This window comes from Phodopus roborovskii, unplaced genomic scaffold (assembly GCF_943737965.1).
Source record: "Phodopus roborovskii unplaced genomic scaffold, PHOROB, whole genome shotgun sequence".
NCBI lineage: Eukaryota > Metazoa > Chordata > Mammalia > Rodentia > Cricetidae > Phodopus > Phodopus roborovskii.
The window spans coordinates 11,948,659-11,967,704 of NW_026126517.1; the positions used below are offsets into that span (position 1 = coordinate 11,948,659).

The 19,046-nt window shown below is 43.2% G+C and overlaps 1 protein-coding gene across 1 annotated transcript in view; it reads left to right on the forward strand.

Annotated features, from left to right (window-relative positions):
- The window catches only part of Ets1 (ETS proto-oncogene 1, transcription factor), a 64,622-nt gene extending 51,552 nt beyond the window's left edge, over window positions 1-13,070 (forward strand). Inside the window, exons 7-8 of the mRNA XM_051197035.1 lie at window positions 8,098-8,216; window positions 9,613-13,070. Of these exons, the coding sequence (XP_051052992.1) occupies window positions 8,098-8,216; window positions 9,613-9,828 (335 nt within the window). The 3' untranslated portion in view covers window positions 9,829-13,070. The remainder of the gene's footprint in view (window positions 1-8,097; window positions 8,217-9,612) is intronic.
- The last annotated feature ends 5,976 nt before the right edge of the window (window positions 13,071-19,046 follow it).

A 19,046-nucleotide genomic window follows, 5' to 3' on the forward strand; every position in this document is an offset into this window, starting at 1 on the left:
TATTTCCATTTTAAGAACAGGAAAACAAAGCCCAGAGAGTCTTGATTTGCATCAGATTTCATTTGAACCAGGAAGAAGTAAAATTAAAGATCTGTAGGGGTCACTCTCTGCTGGGGCTTCCCTAGGGGAAGGACATATACATACACACACATACATATATATACACTCCCTACAGGGGCTTCCTTAGGGGAAGGACATATACATACACACACATACATATATATACACTCCCTACAGGGGCTTCCTTAGGGGAAGGACATATACATACACACACATACATATATATACACTCCCTACGGGGGTTTCCTTAGGGGAAGGACATATACATACACACACATACATATATATACACTCCCTACAGGGGCTTCCTTAGGGGAAGGACATATACATACACACACATACATATATATACACTCCCTACAGGGGCTTCCTTAGGGGAAGGACATATACATACACACACATACATATATATACACTCCCTACAGGGGCTTCCTTAGGGGGAAGGACATATACATACACACACATACATATATATACACTCCCTACAGGGGCTTCCTTAGGGGAAGGACATATACATACACACACATACATATATATACACTCCCTACAGGGGCTTCCTTAGGGGAAGGACATATACATACACACACATACATATATATACACTCCCTACAGGGGCTTCCTTAGGGGAAGGACATATACATACACACACATACATATATATACACTCCCTACAGGGGCTTCCTTAGGGGTAGGATACACACACACACACACACACACACACACACACAACTCCCTATGGGGGCTTCCTTAGGGTAGGGTATATACATACACACACACATACACACACACACACATATATATATGGATATATATATATATATATATATATATATATATATATATACACACACTCCCTAAGGGAGCTTCCTTAGGGGTAGGACATATACATTCACACACACACACACACACACACACACACACACACACACACACGGACATAATATATGTGCATGTGTGTGTCACTTCACAGTCCTTCATTGCCTGCCTGTCATATAACATGCCTTTTAAAAAGAGTGTTTTGAAATACTCCCCCTATTGGAGTGGCAGTGTGTGTGTGTGTGTGTGTGTGTGTGTGTGTGTGTGTGTGTGTGTGTGGTGGGGGAAGCTGGGGACAGACATAAGATGGACCTGAACTGGACACTCAGAATCTGGTTTTAATCTATTTGAGAACTGTTTTCCAACTTTTCCCATTGTTGGAAGCTGGTTATCTCAGCAATAAATGTATGTAGGTCTCTGGATTATTTTTCATCATTGTGTTTATCAAATATAGCTTCGATGGTCTCTTAGTAGAGCTCATATTCTGTTCCCTATTCTTGAGTTCCTAGGCATCTTCACAGGAACATATTTATAGAGTATAGGACAGCAGGGACTTAATTAAATCAAGGTATTTTGTTCAGGCTGTAGAACATACCATATCTGGGTCTCATTAGAGGTGAGATGAGACAGGACTATGGCACCACAAAGGTGTAGCATAACAAAGAAGAAACAGGTAGTGGCAGCTCTAGGCATAAAATTGAACTGGGATATCAAATCATCTTTGCTTTTTTCCTTTCAAAGTTCTTTCCAGACCTAGAGTGCCAAAGCGCAGAACAATATCACCCTGAAACAGCCTTAAGCAGCTTCAGTCTGCTGCAGCCTTAATACAGCTTCCCTGATACACAGAAGAAACTGTTGGATGATTTGTATTTCATTGGCCCCTCAACACTATGACTTAATGGAAACTAAGGTTCTTGAGTTGTCTGTGACTTAGGAGGGTGTATGAGATTCTGAAGTCACCCACCCCATCTCAGAGACAGGTGTTCCTTGGGGTATAAAAAGGGAGGGTATGCTGAGCAGACGGCTCATTTCCGGACTCCGGTGTTCTGTTTTTGCTGTCGCCGTTAGCTGTGGGCAGAGACACCTGGCTGGAAGGGAGGGGCAAGCCAGGCTTATTCGCTGTTTTAGGGCCACCTGGCAGATGTGTGCTCTCAGGACAGAGTCAACCTCGTTGCAGAGGTGATCAAGCATGAGAGTTTCATAGGTTAAAATAAATATGAATCCTACCCACACTGAGGTATTCAATTTGAATTTCAGAGTAGAACTCAAGGGCTTCAGCTTCTTAGAGCAGCATGAACCCCCTAAGGACAAGAGGTGTGGTTGTTTTATTTTGGGAGCATGTTGATGCAACATAGACTGGGTGTCACCCATATTTTGGTTCCAAATATAATTTAATAGAGAGAGGCCTTCAGGCACCTTTCAAACCTGTATGGTTTTTCTTCCTAACTTCCTTCCTTCTTTCCTTTCCTTTCCTTCCTTCCTTCCTTCCTTTGTTCCTTCCTTCCTTTCTTCCTTCCTTCCTTTCTCTCTCTCCCTCTCTCCCTCCCTCCTTCCTTCCTTCTTTTTCTATGATTTTGGTAAAACCATCCATTAAATGTGGTACCATGCCAGATACCACAAATGCAAGGATGCAGAACCGGAGGCTTTGTACAATACACACTGCTAGAGTCTGGGAGCTAGGTGTTGGCCTAGACTTCAGGGACTTTCCTGGGAGCATATTTTCCAATGATGAGAGAGGGATGAACCTTGAGCAAACCATTAAGTCTTGGTGTTAGAAACTATAGTGAAAGTGGCTGGTGAGATGGGCAGATGGCTCAGGAAAGTGCTTGCTTCCCAAGGAGGAGGAGCTGAGTTTGATTGATCCCCAGATCTCTAGCACCTACTTAAAAATCATGGTGTGTTAATGCACATTTGAAATCTCAGTGCTGGGGAGAAGACAGGAGGACCCTTGGAGCTCTGGCCAGCTAGTCTATCCTAATTGATGAGTTCTAGACCAGTGTAGACCCTGCCTCAAAGGAGGTGGGCAACTTCTCTGAGTGTGATACATGAAGTGGTCTCCTGTCCTCTACATATGTGTGCACACCTGTGTGCAACATCTTACACACACACACACACACACACACACACTGTTTAACAAGAAACCAAAGTGAAAATATGAGCAGTCCGCCTGGACAACAGCTGTTTAATGTTGACTCCATCTATATGAACTCAGCTGTTCCGTGTTAGCTTCTTACCAGGGCACAGGTGATAGATATGAACTGTGGTTGAAGGGGAAATGCGGAAGGGGTAGAAGAACCTGAAATTTAATCCCCACTCCTCCCTGCCAGCTTTGAGGTCACTACCATGGGCAGTTAGGATGCAAACCTAGAGAGCAAAAGGAGTGATGGCGATACTTGACGACTTAGGAGAATGAGGCAGGGAGATTACAAATTTTAGGCTAGCCTGGGCAACTTTAGTGAGAGCCTGTCTCAAAACACATGCATACATATATAAATAGATAAGTAAGCACATAGTTGAGAGCATAGCTCAGTCTTGGAAAATTTGCCTAGAATCTGCAGGGGCCTAGGTTTAGTCTGCAATTCTTTGAACAATAACCAAAAACAAACTGAAAATCTCAACCAAACAAGCCAGACACACGCATGCTCACATACACTGGCACGCACTTTAATAAAGTATATTTCTAACTTACTTCAATTGCTAGCTTCAGAGTCAGTGAACAAAAAAGCAGGAGACATTGATAACCAGTCCTCATTGACATAGGTGGTAGGCCTTGCCACTTCTAGATAAAGACAAGGGACATAAAAGAGGACCCAAATCAACAGGAATTTATGTGAAGTTGCCTGTGATTTGTGGCCTCTCCAGGGTTCCCTGGAGGACAGTGTGCTTGGCATTCTTTGTCCCTTGCCCAGGCCCCTCCATCTGCTTCTTCCAAGTGTGGACCATGCTTTTAGAACTAGGACTGCCAGCATTGTGTGACAATTTTCCTCTCATCTTGAGGCTGAGAAGGAAGAGATGTCAGAGGAAATCCCCTAACTTGGGTGGTTACAAGAGGACAGAGCAGGGTTATGAAGTTGATTCAGGAGATGGGAGCAAGATGGGAGCTGGGCTGTGTGTGGGGGGGTGCTATGCTCCTTCATGCCCTGCCTTGGAACCTCCTTCTAACAGGGACCCCTCTGTTGTTGTGGCTCCAAGCTCCACTGGAGCAGCATACTTTCCCAGTGATGCCACTGGATTCCTGATGTGTGACACCGCAGGGCAGCATGGTGAAGGATGCCGTTGACTGCCTTGGGGCCCCAGACAGGCCTACCATTGTGAGTCACATTTAACATGTGAGCTCCCCTTTCCCATGGCTGGCACTATTCTTAGTACCAGTTTCTGCTCTGGGGGAGGGGGCAGAGGTTCCCTGGGACTATACTCATTTTGGGTAAATGGATGGGGCCAGGATCAGGGAGCAGAAGGTGAAGGGAGAATTGAGGATGCTTTGAAATTTTGGAGCATGTTGGAGCAAGGGCAAACGAAGGAGGCTGGAGCCTGAGGGTGTGAACAGGTCTCTGCTAAGCAGTCGAGAAATGACCTCAGGAGACCTGTAACAGGGACTGCAAGTCTCCTTCATGAGTCTGGGGTGTGGACTTGAATGTGACTGGCAGATATATGCAAAAGGCAGTAAGCATTGCAGTCCCAGAGCTGGCTTCTCGCTTGTGCTCCCATGTGAACCCAGATTTCCCTCCAGAAGTGAAGTGAGTGAGGCTGATGTGTTGCTGCAGGAACAAGGTCCTTGTGCTACCATTGAGGAATGAGGTCACCTGGAAGCCACATTTCTGTACCCTTCCTCATTCTGTGGCTCTCTCCAACAAAAGGGAAATCTGTAGAAGTCAGTGAAAAGACACCTGTGGGGAAGTTTAATTTTAGGAGGAACCATGGAATTGTCTCATTGGGGACAACAGCATAGGTTCTTATCCCCCTCCTTTTGGTGGGTAGAAGAGGAGTCTTGCTATGTAGATGGGCTGGCCTTGAACTCTCACTTCTGATTCTGCTTCCTGAGTGCTGGGATCATTCACAGATATATGCTAGCACACCTAAATGCCAGTGGGCTGTCAGGGGGTTGCCTCAGCTCACCTGTGTTTTCTTCAAGAATCCCAGGATTGAGGCTTGAGCTGCTATCACTGCTCTCTCAATTGTGTTAATCGAGCCAGAGACATTTCTTCACATTCAAGCCCCTCTCCTTAGGCACCTGCTGTCCCTGTTTCCATCACTTCTCCTTTTTGGTAGCTGTAGAATAAAAGACCTCAAGTGTAGGTGATCCTAGGACTTGGTTGTCAACGCCCAGAGTTAACATTTTTATGTTCCCTCTGAACATAGGAAAACTCACAGCGAAGAAAAGAAAAAAATCATCTCAGTCAAGGATTTACCTGTCCCAGCCATATTCAGACATCAGTGGGCAGATGCACATGAGTTGTAGTAGGGAGCTCTTTGGCATTGAAATTTAGGTGACACTGTAGGAAATTTAGCTGACACTATCCCCTACGGTGGTGGTACTGATTATGTGATTTGAGGACCCCTTTTCTATCCCAGCCTCCAGGGGGCAGGGACTGTGCTGTACTCCCTCTCTAGGACCTGCACACATGCTTGCTACACTGTGTCAATGACTAGGACCTGCCCGGGTCCTCCCATCTTTCCATCCCTTTCCTCAGCTTGATATTCAGCTTCTCTCTGATGGACACTTTTAAGACAGTGTGAGAGAGGTTCAGATACTGTAAAACTTAGCCAGTGCAGGGGGCCTAAATGGGTCAGCAGTGTCACTTATTGGGTGAGGACTCAAGTTAGTAGGTGGTGTGTCTTGTTTCTCAAGAGTCCTGTGACTACTGTGAGAGGCAAGGAATGTGATTCCTGACAGCCAGATCCATTTAGCACGTGGTTCATTGCAACCAGGCAGTCAGGTTAGTTAGGGTCATGGCTTTTGGTTTGGACAGTGTAGTGAAGGATCTTGACTTAGGTATTCTGCTTATCCTCTGAATGAATGGCCTTACCCAACTTAGGTTTACCATCCTGTGCATTATGTTTTCTTCCTGCTGAAAAGTGGTAGAAACCAACAGACTAACAATAGCGTCTATCCCATAGAACCACTGAGAATTCAAAAGCAGAAGGTAAAACATAAATGTGTCTAGGGAAGGCCACAGTGAACTGTGGCTCTCCTTGGTGTTTTGTTAGGGGTTTTCTCATATCCGAGGTCTGTAGTGTTGATACAAAGTAATTAAAGAATTCTGATGTCAGCTTTTCTATATTCATTTTTCTGGGATACAACTGATTGTATAAGATTACTGAGTATCACCAGGAAACTAATTGACTTCAGGGTTATTATAGGCCATTTCCCAAGAGCAGTTTACTTTCTTAGCTCCTAGGTCACTGACAAGGACTTCTCAGGGGTCTCTCATTTGCCATGTTTAGCTTCCAAGGGCTGATGACTTAACTTGACTCCCAGGAAATCTGAGTTGTGTACTAAGTGGTTTCTAAAACAGGTAGATAGGGCATGAGAACGCTTTACAGCACTCTGGGTTCTTTTCTTCAGATTTGAAGGCATTTGATGAATGCTTTCATTCTTAGCTATGGATCTTGCAAGATGGCTTCACAGAGCCAAAGTTAAGTTCTCAGTGTTATGAGGAAACACTGCTTCGTTTACCACATGTAGCTTGTGTGTGCTATGGAGAGACTGAGCTCCTTGGCTACATATGGTGGTGTCTGACCCCACATACTTTCTCCTGCAGTGTTGAGAAAGACTGCCCTGTTATTTTGAGTCTGACTTGTCCTAGTACCAGTAGCTCAGAAGCAATAGGGCTGCCAGAGTGCCACTGTCAGCCAATGTGGGACAACTGTCTATGAGCATACCTTAAGGAGTATAAGACAGAGTAAGACGTAAGCCTCACAGGGCAGAAAGGACAATTCCTTTTTTGAGAGAGACAGTTCTAAAGTCTGTTTCCTGTTGATTCTGAGTTTACTTTGGAGAAGACACATAAAATGTTTAAGTTTAGGTACTATAATAGTAATGTTACAAGGTGTAGTATAGACATTTAACAAGAGGTACTGACAGGTAAACCTATCCATCTAGTTATATTCATAAATTGGATAAGATAAGATTGATTTCTTGTCATTTCATCATTTCATAATAGATAACTTAAAAGGAAAATATGTAGACTAAATCCTTTAGAATAAGAGATTTTTTTTTTTTTACTATTAGGGTACACTAGGCCTTCTACAGTTAACTACAGTTAAGCTCTTGTATAGGTAGTTAGGAGGAAAGATATAGTCTCTCTCTCTCTCTCTCTCTCTCTCTCTCACACACACACACACACACGCACAGAGTGGGGGGGGTGGAAATGGACACAGCAAGAACTAACCCTGTGAAGACAATCAATACAGGACAGTCCTCATCTGACCTCTTCGGATCCCTTGGGTGGCAAGCTAATTCCTCACATAGTGGCGATGCATTCCTCGCTTAGACCAGGCCTGGAAGTGGCAGGGGTGGAGCCCTGGTGGAGAAAGTCAACATGCCAAGTGCCTGTTCCTTGTGAGAGGATACGGGCACAGAGACAGATCCATTTTCATCATAGGTCAGGGCTGGAAGCCCTGCTGTGGAAAATGCCTCTGAGCTTTGGTTGCTGCCTGGACCTGGCAAAGACTTCCCTTTCTTCTAAGGCAAATTTAATGGCTTAGTGTTTAAAGGCACATAAAATACTCCCCGACAGACATGGTGGCATGTACTTTTAATCAGAGCATTAACGAGGCAGAGGCAGGTGGATCTCTGGATTTGAGGCCAGACTGGTCTGCATAACAAGTTCTAGGTCAGCTAGGCCTACCTTATGAGTACCTCTCTCAAACCAAATAAACAGAGAATCAGCCAAGATTGAAGCTCCTTAGAACATCTTCGAACACAAACTCATTTTCTTTCCAGAGTTTGTGTAGCACTTAAAAGAGAGTGGCCCTGAAATTAATACAGAACAGGCCAGTGATATATTCTCTCATGTGACTCTCTCTGTTTCTTTTGGAAGAATGATCTTCACTTTCTCTGAGCTCAGAGTGCTTGCTCCAGTGTTTGTACTGAAGCTTGCTTCAGGTTTCTCCTGTCTACACGGGTGGGGAGGGATGTGGGGCTGCTGTGAGGTGGGACTAGCTGCTGTGAGCCTTGAGTATGTGTTGTTAATGATTCACTGTGCCTTGTGCTTGCAGGCAGTGGGCCGATCCAGCTGTGGCAGTTTCTTCTGGAGTTACTCACTGATAAGTCTTGCCAGTCTTTCATCAGCTGGACAGGAGATGGCTGGGAATTCAAGCTTTCCGACCCAGATGAGGTAAGAAATGAGCAAGCCCCAGGCTGAGGCTGGGCAAGTGAAAACCCTGGGATTGTGAGGACTCCCCCCCCCCCCAGGCCTGGATTACAAGCTCAGCTCTGCCACTTCTTGCTGATTGCATGGCCCCAATATGAATGATGCAGGCTGCCCAAGCTTCATCTCCATCATTAGGAGAACAGAAAGTGTGTAGATTGTCCATTTGCTTTCTGGGACAAACTGATACATGTATAAAGTCCTTGTACACAGTTGGCCCTTGTACATAGAGGCATCTCCTGTGTGACTCAGCCTCTTTGTAGTCACTGGCTCTGTAGATATGAGAGGCCTTGCAAGATGGATGTGCTTTATTCAAGTTTTCATCCTCTTGTCCCTGAGTGCTTGTTAAGTGCTTAATCTGTGCCTAATTCCCGAGCCAAAAATGAATGGATATGAGAGAGGAGATCTTTCTTCTGGAAGACATGACAAAGTGTTTACACCCTGGTGCAGAAAGGATGCTTCTTGCTGCTGAATATAGGGGTAGCAGCTCTGCCCTCCCCTACACCCCTTTCTGTCCAGTTTTGGGTTTTCAATCAAGGAACCTGCTTATAATGTGGGCTAGAAGGATGTCTGTCCTGTACCTCTTCTTTTTCCTTCAAAATAGAGCAGTTTTAACCATATCCCATATGAGCTTAGAATCACCGTGTTTTCATCACTTTAAATAATTAAATCGAGTCCAACATTTAGAAGCTAGACTTAGAAAATCTGTTGCAGTAGTGTGTATGGAATGGGGACAGTATTCTATTAATAGGAATATGCTGAGCTCAGAGAGACAGCACATAGATAGTCTCACCTACATTTGGAAACTGAATTGCAGGCCCCATTGAAGTAGAGAATAAAATAGTGATTATCAGAGCCTGAGCAGGAGGGGAAGGGGATGGAGGGACCCTGAGTACTGAAGCAAGGGTGCTGTGACAGGAAAAAGTAACTTTAGAGCTTCTGCGGTATTGTAGGGTGGCTGTAGGACAGCCATCAGATATTTTAGAGTAGCTGATGGGGGTTATTTTGAATGGTCCCCAGAAAGTAATGGTAAATGTCTGAGGCTAAAGACTTGCCATTTAAGGTGACCTGGTAATTACACGATTCATAGCCCTATTAAAATTATCCATGATTTGCTGAAATACTCTCTGAATTTTCATGGCTTCTTAGTGTACATTCCATATGCAGTTACAGTGGATAATGCAAAAAATTTTTAAGAAGAAAAGTGGAATTCAGAGGGACTAACTCAGAACTATGTACATACGCAAATTTCTGAGCATTTTATTTGACCATCATGAGTCACGATGGATGTATTTGCTGTACTCTGGTATCACTCTACAGACTTTTACCTGCTTCTATTTAATTTAATTTAACTTAATTTCAGGTGGCCAGGAGATGGGGAAAAAGAAAAAACAAACCCAAGATGAATTATGAGAAACTGAGCCGTGGCCTTCGCTACTATTATGACAAAAATATCATCCACAAGACAGCGGGTAAGCGCTACGTGTACCGCTTCGTCTGTGATCTGCAAAGCCTGCTGGGATACACCCCTGAGGAGCTGCATGCCATGCTGGATGTGAAGCCAGATGCTGATGAGTGATGGACACAGGAAGGACTGGGGCAACCCTGCTAAGACCTTTCAAAAAACAACCATGTTGGCTGGACTCTCAATTTTTAATTGTTATTCTATGTTTTATTTTCGAGAACTCATTTTTCACATTCAGGGGTGGGAGCTAAGGGAGCTGCAGCTGTATTCCATGGGCCATTGGTGAGGCTGGAAAGAGAAAGTCAGGACCTCTGGGGTGGGTGGAGTAAGAACTTTCTAAGCAGACTTTTCAGAAGAGAGATAAAGGTCTTCTGGGAAGCGTGATGGACTTGGCTTTGAGGAGGAAGAAACAAATTAAGAGAAAAGCCCATCATGAGTTATGGATCTAATAGCAGGAGGACTTGTCACATCACGAGTAATGAGATTGATGAGAATCAATCAATTTGGAGGGTGGGATAAAAATTTTCTTCAGGGGATTACTAAAAAGAAGAATTATTAACATTTCTACTTTTTTGAAACAAAGATGGACTTCAATGGAGGGGGTCCCAAACTGTTTTTACGTTAAAGTTTATTTTATTAAATTTTGTGCCAGTATTTTTTTTCTTACAAAATTGTCTTAAGCTCTAAGGTGGTCTCAGTATTGCAGTATTGTGAGTTTGTTCTTATCTGCTGGTTGAGGATTCTGTCACAGTGAAAGGCAACCATTTATATAGACCCCATCGGAAAATCATATCTGTGTGCTGAGATCAGAGACCCCAAACCCACCTGACCTGCAGCTGAAGGAAATGAATGCTGATTTGGGAGCAGGGAACAGTGCATGTGAATTCTACCTGCAGTTTATATAAAATTTTCACATCCCTCTACTTGTCATTTAGAGAACTGTCAGGCTTTGGGCTTAGTGTTACTTAAGGGGCCTTAAGTCTTTGCACTGAATGTATTTTGCAGCTCTGATTTGGGACTGTTGTCAGCATAGGAACACTGTTAGTCTTGGAAAGGAAATTGAGGGAAGAAGATTAACCTGGCTTTTGATTAAATCTCTACCTGAAACATAGATGACTCAGAATAAAAGCTGTTTGCATGGGCATTACCCCTCAGGTCTTAAGTAAGCCCCAAATGCATGCCATCTCAAATGAACACTCTACAATTTCTCCTCTGTCTTATTGTCCCGGCGTCCCACATAGTTGCCCCCTCCCGCCCCAACCTCATTGTTCAGTAGAGTGGAACGTAATGCTTTCTGATAGGTGAGTGGAAGTGTAATTTCAGACACCAGGACATGAATCAAAGAGTACAGACTTGCTAGGCTCAGAGGTCATGTGAATTCAGACAGTGTTTCAGTAGCCTCCTTTGGGAAGGGACAGGAGCTTGTCGGGGAGGACTTGGGTGAGGCTGTATGCAGAGGAAGTGGTAGAGAGCACCAAAACCTGGAGCTTGACCTATTATCTTTGTAGAAGGTGAGTGAAAGTCAACTGCAGATGAGAAGAATGACTTAAAGGAGAAAATGAAGGGGAAGGAGCTGGGTGAGGACAATAAAGTGGTCCATGATATTTTATTATGTTTTTGGCTCCCTCAAAGCTTAGATACAAAGAATTAATTGAGGCAGTCATCTTCCTGCCAGTTGGGAGGGGAGACCTGAAAAGAATGAGTAAAAACAAAGCAGGAAGAGGCCTGATAACATGAGAATCGCTACTGCTGTATACTTACTACTTGCCTGTTTAAGACAATGGTAGTGGATGTCATGAGAGAAAAGAATCAATTGATTGAGGTGGGCATCGCCAGCCAGGCTGGCCCCCTTTGGGATTTCTCTAAGAAAATGAAAATTGTAACTACCTTGTATCATCTTCCTGAGATTTGATGGCTGATTCCCAGATTCCCTCGCAGACCCTGAATCACTGAGAACATAACTCTTGTTCATGGATGTTCTATACTGATTGAGTGGAGCATCCACACAAGGAGGCAAAGGCAAAACACCCCAGCTATATATTTTGATCTTACAGATGCAGGTGCCTTAGTGAAGCTCTCAAAATATTTAGGAGCTGCTCAGGGAGTATTAGGTGGGATAATTCGGATTATGTTGTTTTATATTATGTGATCTTTGTTGGGCACTGGCAGTGTGTGTGTATGTGTGTGTGTGTGTGTGTGAGTGAGTGTGTGAGCGAGCATGTGCACACTTGTGTAAAACTGTAGCTGAAATAATACTGAATTTTTCTACTTAGTCTGTCCACATTTCTATAATGGTGAAAGAGTAAAGCCAGGGCCTATATCATTGCTTGCTGTTTGTAACAGGGCTTTAAACAACCCCTTTCCCAAGTAATCCTCCTCCTATTCAGTTCATGCTGAGATCTCCCCTTCTGTGAGTCTAATACCTGCAGTCCTCAAGGCAGATGGGAGAGATGTGAGAAAGTGCCTACTTGCACTCCTCAGCCCCCTGACTTGCCACGCTGCCCTTTCTCCCCAGGTCCACCGTTTTCAGGATATGTAGATAGTTTATTAGTCAGACAGCTATGTTGTCCATCTGGCCAGATGCTTTTTTCTCCTTTTGTCCAAAGGCCAGAGACCATCCCAGGAAGAGTGGTGGGTGGTTTATACACTGGAAATGTAGCAGCATTGTTGCATTGATGCTCTTTAAAAACACGTTAACTTCAGAGGAAGGATGAACAAATCTGATCTAGCTGTGTGACACTCTTGTTTTCCCACAGAGATGCATTAATCTATGTGTGGCTTTTGTCTCAGACTCCCTGAGTAGGCGGGCTCCCTACATGGAGCTCTGGTTTTGTGGCTGTGGAGGTTGGTGAAAGCATTTCTAGATCAGAGGCGTTCTTCCTCACTTTGGAGACCAACACTCTGGGTTTTAAAGCATTAACCTTCGTGGTGAAATCACACCTTCTCTCTTCCAGTCATGCTGTGCATGCTGCTTTCTCTGTTGGGGTCTATATAAATTTGTTGAACTCTTACGTACATTCCAAAGACGTTTCAAGGAACCACAAATATATGTATACGAATACATATATGAAGTATATGTGTTAAAATGAAATTATCTCTATCAGGAATACTGCCTCAGTTATTGAATTTTTTAAAAAAAAGAATACATTTTTTTTTTAGCTGAGAATTATTGGGGTGAAAAGGATGTTATATTGTGTTTGACTATTTTCCAACTTGTATTTTCATATAATTTATATTTTTTAAATGCTAAAAATTTAAAAGCAAGATTTAAAAAGGAAAGCAGGTGCTTTTTAACAATCAGAACTGAGGTAGCTTAGAGATGTAGCGTGTGAATGTCTATATGTTTTTTTTTTGTTTTTGTTTTTTTTTTTTTTTTAACAAATGCAAAAAAAATCTTATGGGGGAGTTTTTTGTTTGTTTCTTTTAGTAGCTGATGCTGGCACATCATTTTGCTGGAAAGTTTTTTATATACTGTAGCCTGATTTCATATTGTATTTTAAACTGTGTGAAATTAAAGAAACAAAGAAATTCATTCATAATGAGGCGGCTCTGGCTTGATTCTTTCCTGTCTAGATCATGGAAAAATTAGAAGAAATTAATCAACCAGGGGGTGGGGGAGCACAGAAGAAATAGGGTTTAGTTCCTCAGACCCTGCAGCTTGGAATCCTTTTAGATAGAGTAATAAAAGGTTAGAGATATAGGGACACAGTCTTAGCAGCCTAGTGACTACCCTTCATTGTTTATTGCACCCTTTGTGGATGAACCAAAGTTTGTTGAACTTCATCTCTTCATGTCTGAAGGACTAAATACCATGGAAAGAAGAATTGTAATGACTTCATAGGTAGCCATTGGAGTCCAGCTAGATACAGTTCCTGTTACTGATACAGACAGGCAACAGTGCTTTGGTTCTTTCTGATGATAGCTGTGCTCTTTGGCAATTTGGATTTATCATGTCCATGTCTTTGGCCTTAACCCTTCCACTGGGGCTGGGGATTGAGAATGATAATTTCTATTACAACCCCTCCATCCTATGCTATGAGTAGAATATGTACTTCCAAGTGTTTTAGGGGAAGAATGCTTAGGGCTGCATTCTACATGCTGATCCTTCTTGTTGAAACTGTAGAAGGTGGATGTTTTTAATTAACACCAACATTTGCAACATGAATCCAAACTCACAGCTGGGAAGAGAATTTTTGCTGAATTGTTCACAAAGAGAGCTCTGTTTTTGGAAAATCTGTTTCTTTGGCCCTGGAGCTTGAGGTTTGCTGAGCACACGTTAAACATGGACTGTGTGGTCTAGTGGTCAGGGAGCCCAGGTGGCCAGGAGAAAGGCTTTGGTCTTGGGAGCCTGGTGAAGTTGCCACTGCTAATGGATAGATTTTTGAGGGGAGGTGTTGAGGTCCTCAAATTTTGTGCTTTTCAGCTGTAAACCAGGGCAAAGGCACTACTCCCAAGCCAACCTGAAGCCACATCTAAGATCTTCTGTCCCTGAATAAGCAGCTCACAGAGAAGAGATTCCAGCTTCAGGCAAGGCTTCGGGCAAAAAGTGTTCCAAGTTGACTGAGACTATCTGACTACATGCCGGCCACAGTGAATAGCATAAGGTATACATGAATAAAGTCAGCTTAGACTTTACAGCTAGAGAATTCACATTTCCAATGGGGACTTCTCAGGCAGCTGTTCTCTTAATGACACCAGTGAGACTGAACTGAAGCCATTGTAGAGGGAAATGGCATCAAGACAGCAACAAATGTAGGATTGGGAGGGATGGGACCAGGTAACATACAAGAGATGGAGAGAGGAGTCATTTTGAAGAAGGTGGTGCTACACAGACTTGACATGCAGGTGGCAGGATAAGATGTGCCAAGAACTTTGAATCCTACTGTCATGACGGTATAGCAAATTACCAAAACAAAGCTCTGAAATTTTTCCTTCCTCAGAATTGATCAAGTGATACCCGTTAGTCTGTTTTCTGTAGCTATAGAATAACTGAGGAAAGTAGTAGATAAAGGAGTTTTCTTTAGTTCATAGTTTTGTAGAGTGAAGTCCAAGATGAGTGGCCGTATGTATTTGATCTCTGGTGAGGTGGGTGGCATCATGTTGGGAATGTATGGATGGAGAGACCTTACCTAATGACACAGGGAGTCTCAGGGATCCTGGACCAGGCTTATTATTTTTATAAGAGCTCCATGGGAACTAATTTTTTAAGACCAGCATATCTCCATTCTGAGGCCATGCACTCTGGACCTAACAGCTTCCCACCAGAAACCATCTCTCAAAGGTTCCACCACCACACTGGGAATTAAATCTCTAGCCCATGAGTTTTTGTATTACAGATTCAAACTATATCCAAACCGTAGCAAGAGTTTTCCATCATAGTGAAGTGTAACTGTTTTAACCCCAAAAAAAAAAAAAATGCCCGAAAATTGATTGTGACATGTGCTTTGGGCAAAATACAAAACGAGAGATTGTATAAGCTAGTGGTGACACAACAACATCCCATGACTGAGATGGTTCATTTGTCCTTCAAAGTGTGGAACCCACTGGCACAGCCCAAGTGAATGTCCTGGTGTAGGTAGGAGTTCTGCATAGGCACTGAATAAGCTACTTTCTTTGGATGAGTGTGAATCTCCTATTTCATCCCCAGTAGGCCAGCTCCCTGCATCTACATGCTTGCCTATTCCATGTAGAATGAGAGTTTATGGTTCTTCTGTAGATACCTATCCTCAGTGCCTGTTTATTTGGCATGAAGCCTATTTAACTCAAGAAAAATCTAGTGGAAGAGAGTACAAAAGGTCCTCAGGGTCATCAGTGAGCCATCTGACCTCTAAGCCCCTGATCTTTCCATTATGTTCTGTGGTTTCAATAGAACTTGAAAAACTTACTTTGAGGACACAGGGTGATGGCTCACCATCTATGGGAGCCATAGTCCTGGTACTAAGAGGTACACTCCATCCTCTAACCATGGAAGGGGACAAAGTTTCTTTACAGCCAGGATGCTTTTCAACCTTCAGAATGCTCGCTGGCCTCTCCCTTTCTGCAGAGTCCGCCCTGGAGGTGGTTTGTGATGTGGCCTGTTTGTACAGAGTCTCTTCTCTGTTGATTGAGAGGTTCCTTGACTGACCTGGAAACTGGCCCTAGGACCAGTCCTAGCTACTTGGTGCCTGCCCCATTTTGGCTGAGTTTACCACTGGCTGCTTACCACCTAAAGGGATCCCTCCATGTTATAAGAACCTACATGGTCCTAAAAGCAAAGAATAACAGGGGAAAAAGTACTTTCTCGGTGCCTCTTGTAATGAGACAGATACTCCAGCAGTCAAGTTACAGCACTTTTTGGTCAATTGGTGAAAAATCACAAGGCTAAACTGGGAGTCAAACCTGTTAATTGAGAGCTCAGAATTCAGGGTAGGGGATAAAGTGGACTTGGCTTCTGACTTTGGGTCAATGCCATTTCCTGTTTTACTTAATATCCCAGTCCCCTCCTTTGTTTCCATTTTCCTGGCAAACACATCTCTCCTGGGAAAGCCACTCTTTTCAACTGCATCGTGTATCTCTATGTGCTGACGTCCAACGTAATGATAGCAGTGAGCATCTGCCCACAGCGACAAGAGGAAATCTACAATGGCCAGGTCTTGTGACATGCTTCCCAATTCCCAGAGCCTGCAGGGAGCTTACAGACCTGTCTCTAATCTCTCATCACTGTTGTTCAGGTTCTGATGCTCTCAGCCACAGCACTGAACAGAACTTTGATGTTGGGCTGGCTCTAGTCACTCCCTGTGATACGGCAGAGTGAGGCAAGGAAATTTTCAGCAGCCACTTGTGGTAATTACTAAGGTCAAGAGATGGCCAGTGTCTCTTTGGAGTCTCCTGCTTGACACTATCTGCTTGAGCCATTGGATCTGAGCCACAGCAGGTCACTGTAAGCTTTGTGTAGGCAGACGGGGAAACTGCAGCTGACTCTTCAAGCTCTGTTCCCAAGGTGTGTCTGGAAATGACAAGTGAGCAGAGATACTGGAAGTGGTACCAGAATTCACAGGCCTACGACACTGATGGTAATTACTGACTTCCTCTGAGATTACCTTGTTGAGGCAAGACTCCCCCAAATTACGGAGGAAAGATGGCACTAAGGACTTTTTATATGCTTGGGGAATGGTGCAGAATTCCTATGAAATGGTGGCTGGCCTCACAGATCTCTGAGATGGCAAGTTCAACACAGAACTGGGGATGTAGCTCGGTGTCTACCATGCATAAGGTCCTGGCAATGTGAATAAAGGAAGGAAGGAAGGAAGAAAGGAAGGAAGGAAGGAAGGAAGGAAGGAAGGAAGGAAGGGTACAGTACAGTCCAACCCCAAAACTGTTTCTACCAAGGACTGAGTTAAGATCCCATCTCTCCTCCAAGCTGTCATTTAGATCCGTCTGTTTCTAATTTTTCTGACGTGTATGTGAATAGAAGGTTCACAAATACAATACACAATAGACAAATAAATAAAGACAGTCTTTTAATTGGGGACATATAGACATATATTATATATATATATAGTATACTAGTATATATGTATCTTAGATAAGATGATAGACAATGACTTTTCTAATTTTTCTTACTTGCATGGGAATAGAAGGTTCACAACTATAATACACAATACACAAAGACAGTCCTTTAATTGGGGATACATAGACACATCTGTATATATTTTGTGTGTAATATATATACATCTTAGGTAAGATAATAGACAATGACTGGTGTTTGGAATAATATTTATGTAGACATCTACTTTATAATCAAGTTTTCAAGACAGTGACAAATATCTCTGTCCTGATGCTCAAGAAATTTAAACTAGGTTGATGGGAGATGTCATTCGGTAAATATGTTTCTCATACTGGTTAATGAATAAAACACTGTTGGCCAATAGAAAAGCAAGAAAGGCGGGACTAGAAGACAAGGAGGATTCAAGGAAGTAATAAGGAGGAGTCAGCATGGAGAGACTGGGGAGACCAGATGCTGGTCCCATTCTCTGGTAAGATGAAACCACGTGGAAATACTTAGATTAACAGAAATGGGTTAATACTTAAGACAGAGCTAGCCAATAAGAAACTAGTACCTGGCCAACAGCATTATATCAAATACAGAGTCTCGGTGTGTTATTTGGGGCTGGAGCCACAGTAGGACCAGACCTGCGGCAAGGGAAAAAACTACTCCTTACAGTAGGTTTGTTTGCTTGAATGCTTTATTTTGTTTTGTTTTTTAATCATAGAGCACCAGAGAACTCAAGTGTGCCACCTGCATGTTGGTGGTGGCACATGCTCGTTGCTGTAGGAGCCAGTGTGTAGCCTCTTTGAAATCCTGCATCAGAACTCTGACTGCAAATTCCAGATAGTTTTCTCTCTGCTGCTGTAAGCGACAACCCAAGCCCTGAAACCTAATCAACGAGGACAAAATGAAAAACAAAGGGTGACCATATGATTGAGGAAATCTAGGATCATCCCAGTGTCCTTCTCCATCATCTTGGGTAGCTGCATTTGCCAGCTGTTTTTCTCTTGCATAGTATTTTGCAAGGTCTTCTTTGTAAACTCAACAATGGCTAAGCCATGTAGGTGTGTTCAATTTTCTGATGGTATCACAACCTTGTTATGTATAAAACACATGGTCAATCACATAACAAAAAAGAAAAATCAAATCACAAAACAAAACAAGAAAATTCCCCCACATCTCATGTTTTAAACTAATGATTTTTGGAATGGGACATATCCATAGTTATTCAAGGTACATGAAGATATTGGACCCCAAGCTAGACACTCCTTGAGGGATTGAGGAGTAAATGCCAGAACTCTAAGATTCTGCAGTTTTAGAGTTCAAAGGGACCTTAAACTGGCATTATACAATGTCTTCAATGTGGCACTCATGATTTGAGAATGCAGGGAGGGCCTGTGACTTGTGTCCCCCAACATTCACCACATCAGTGATAGAACTGGACGAGAGTACACACCCAATATTCTCCACACCTCTATTGTCACACTTGGTTGACTCTCATCCAACTTCCAGGTACCGAATCCTGGCTAAGCTCATCCCTAGAGGATTTAGTGTCAGTCCTGATAATTACTTGTATTAGCTCTGATGGATTCGATACTCTGATAAATATTGAGGTTTACTTAAGGACTGACAATGGGTGGAGGGAAGTCCTTCTGTATCTCAGTGAGCAGAAAGTAAAATCTCAGGGCCTCTGAGATTTCATTTCATGGATTTGTCAGATGCTGCTGCCAGAAACCGTTCTTTATAATAATGTCACAATGTATTCCTACAGTCAACACTCACTGATCATCTGCTCTGTGGCTGA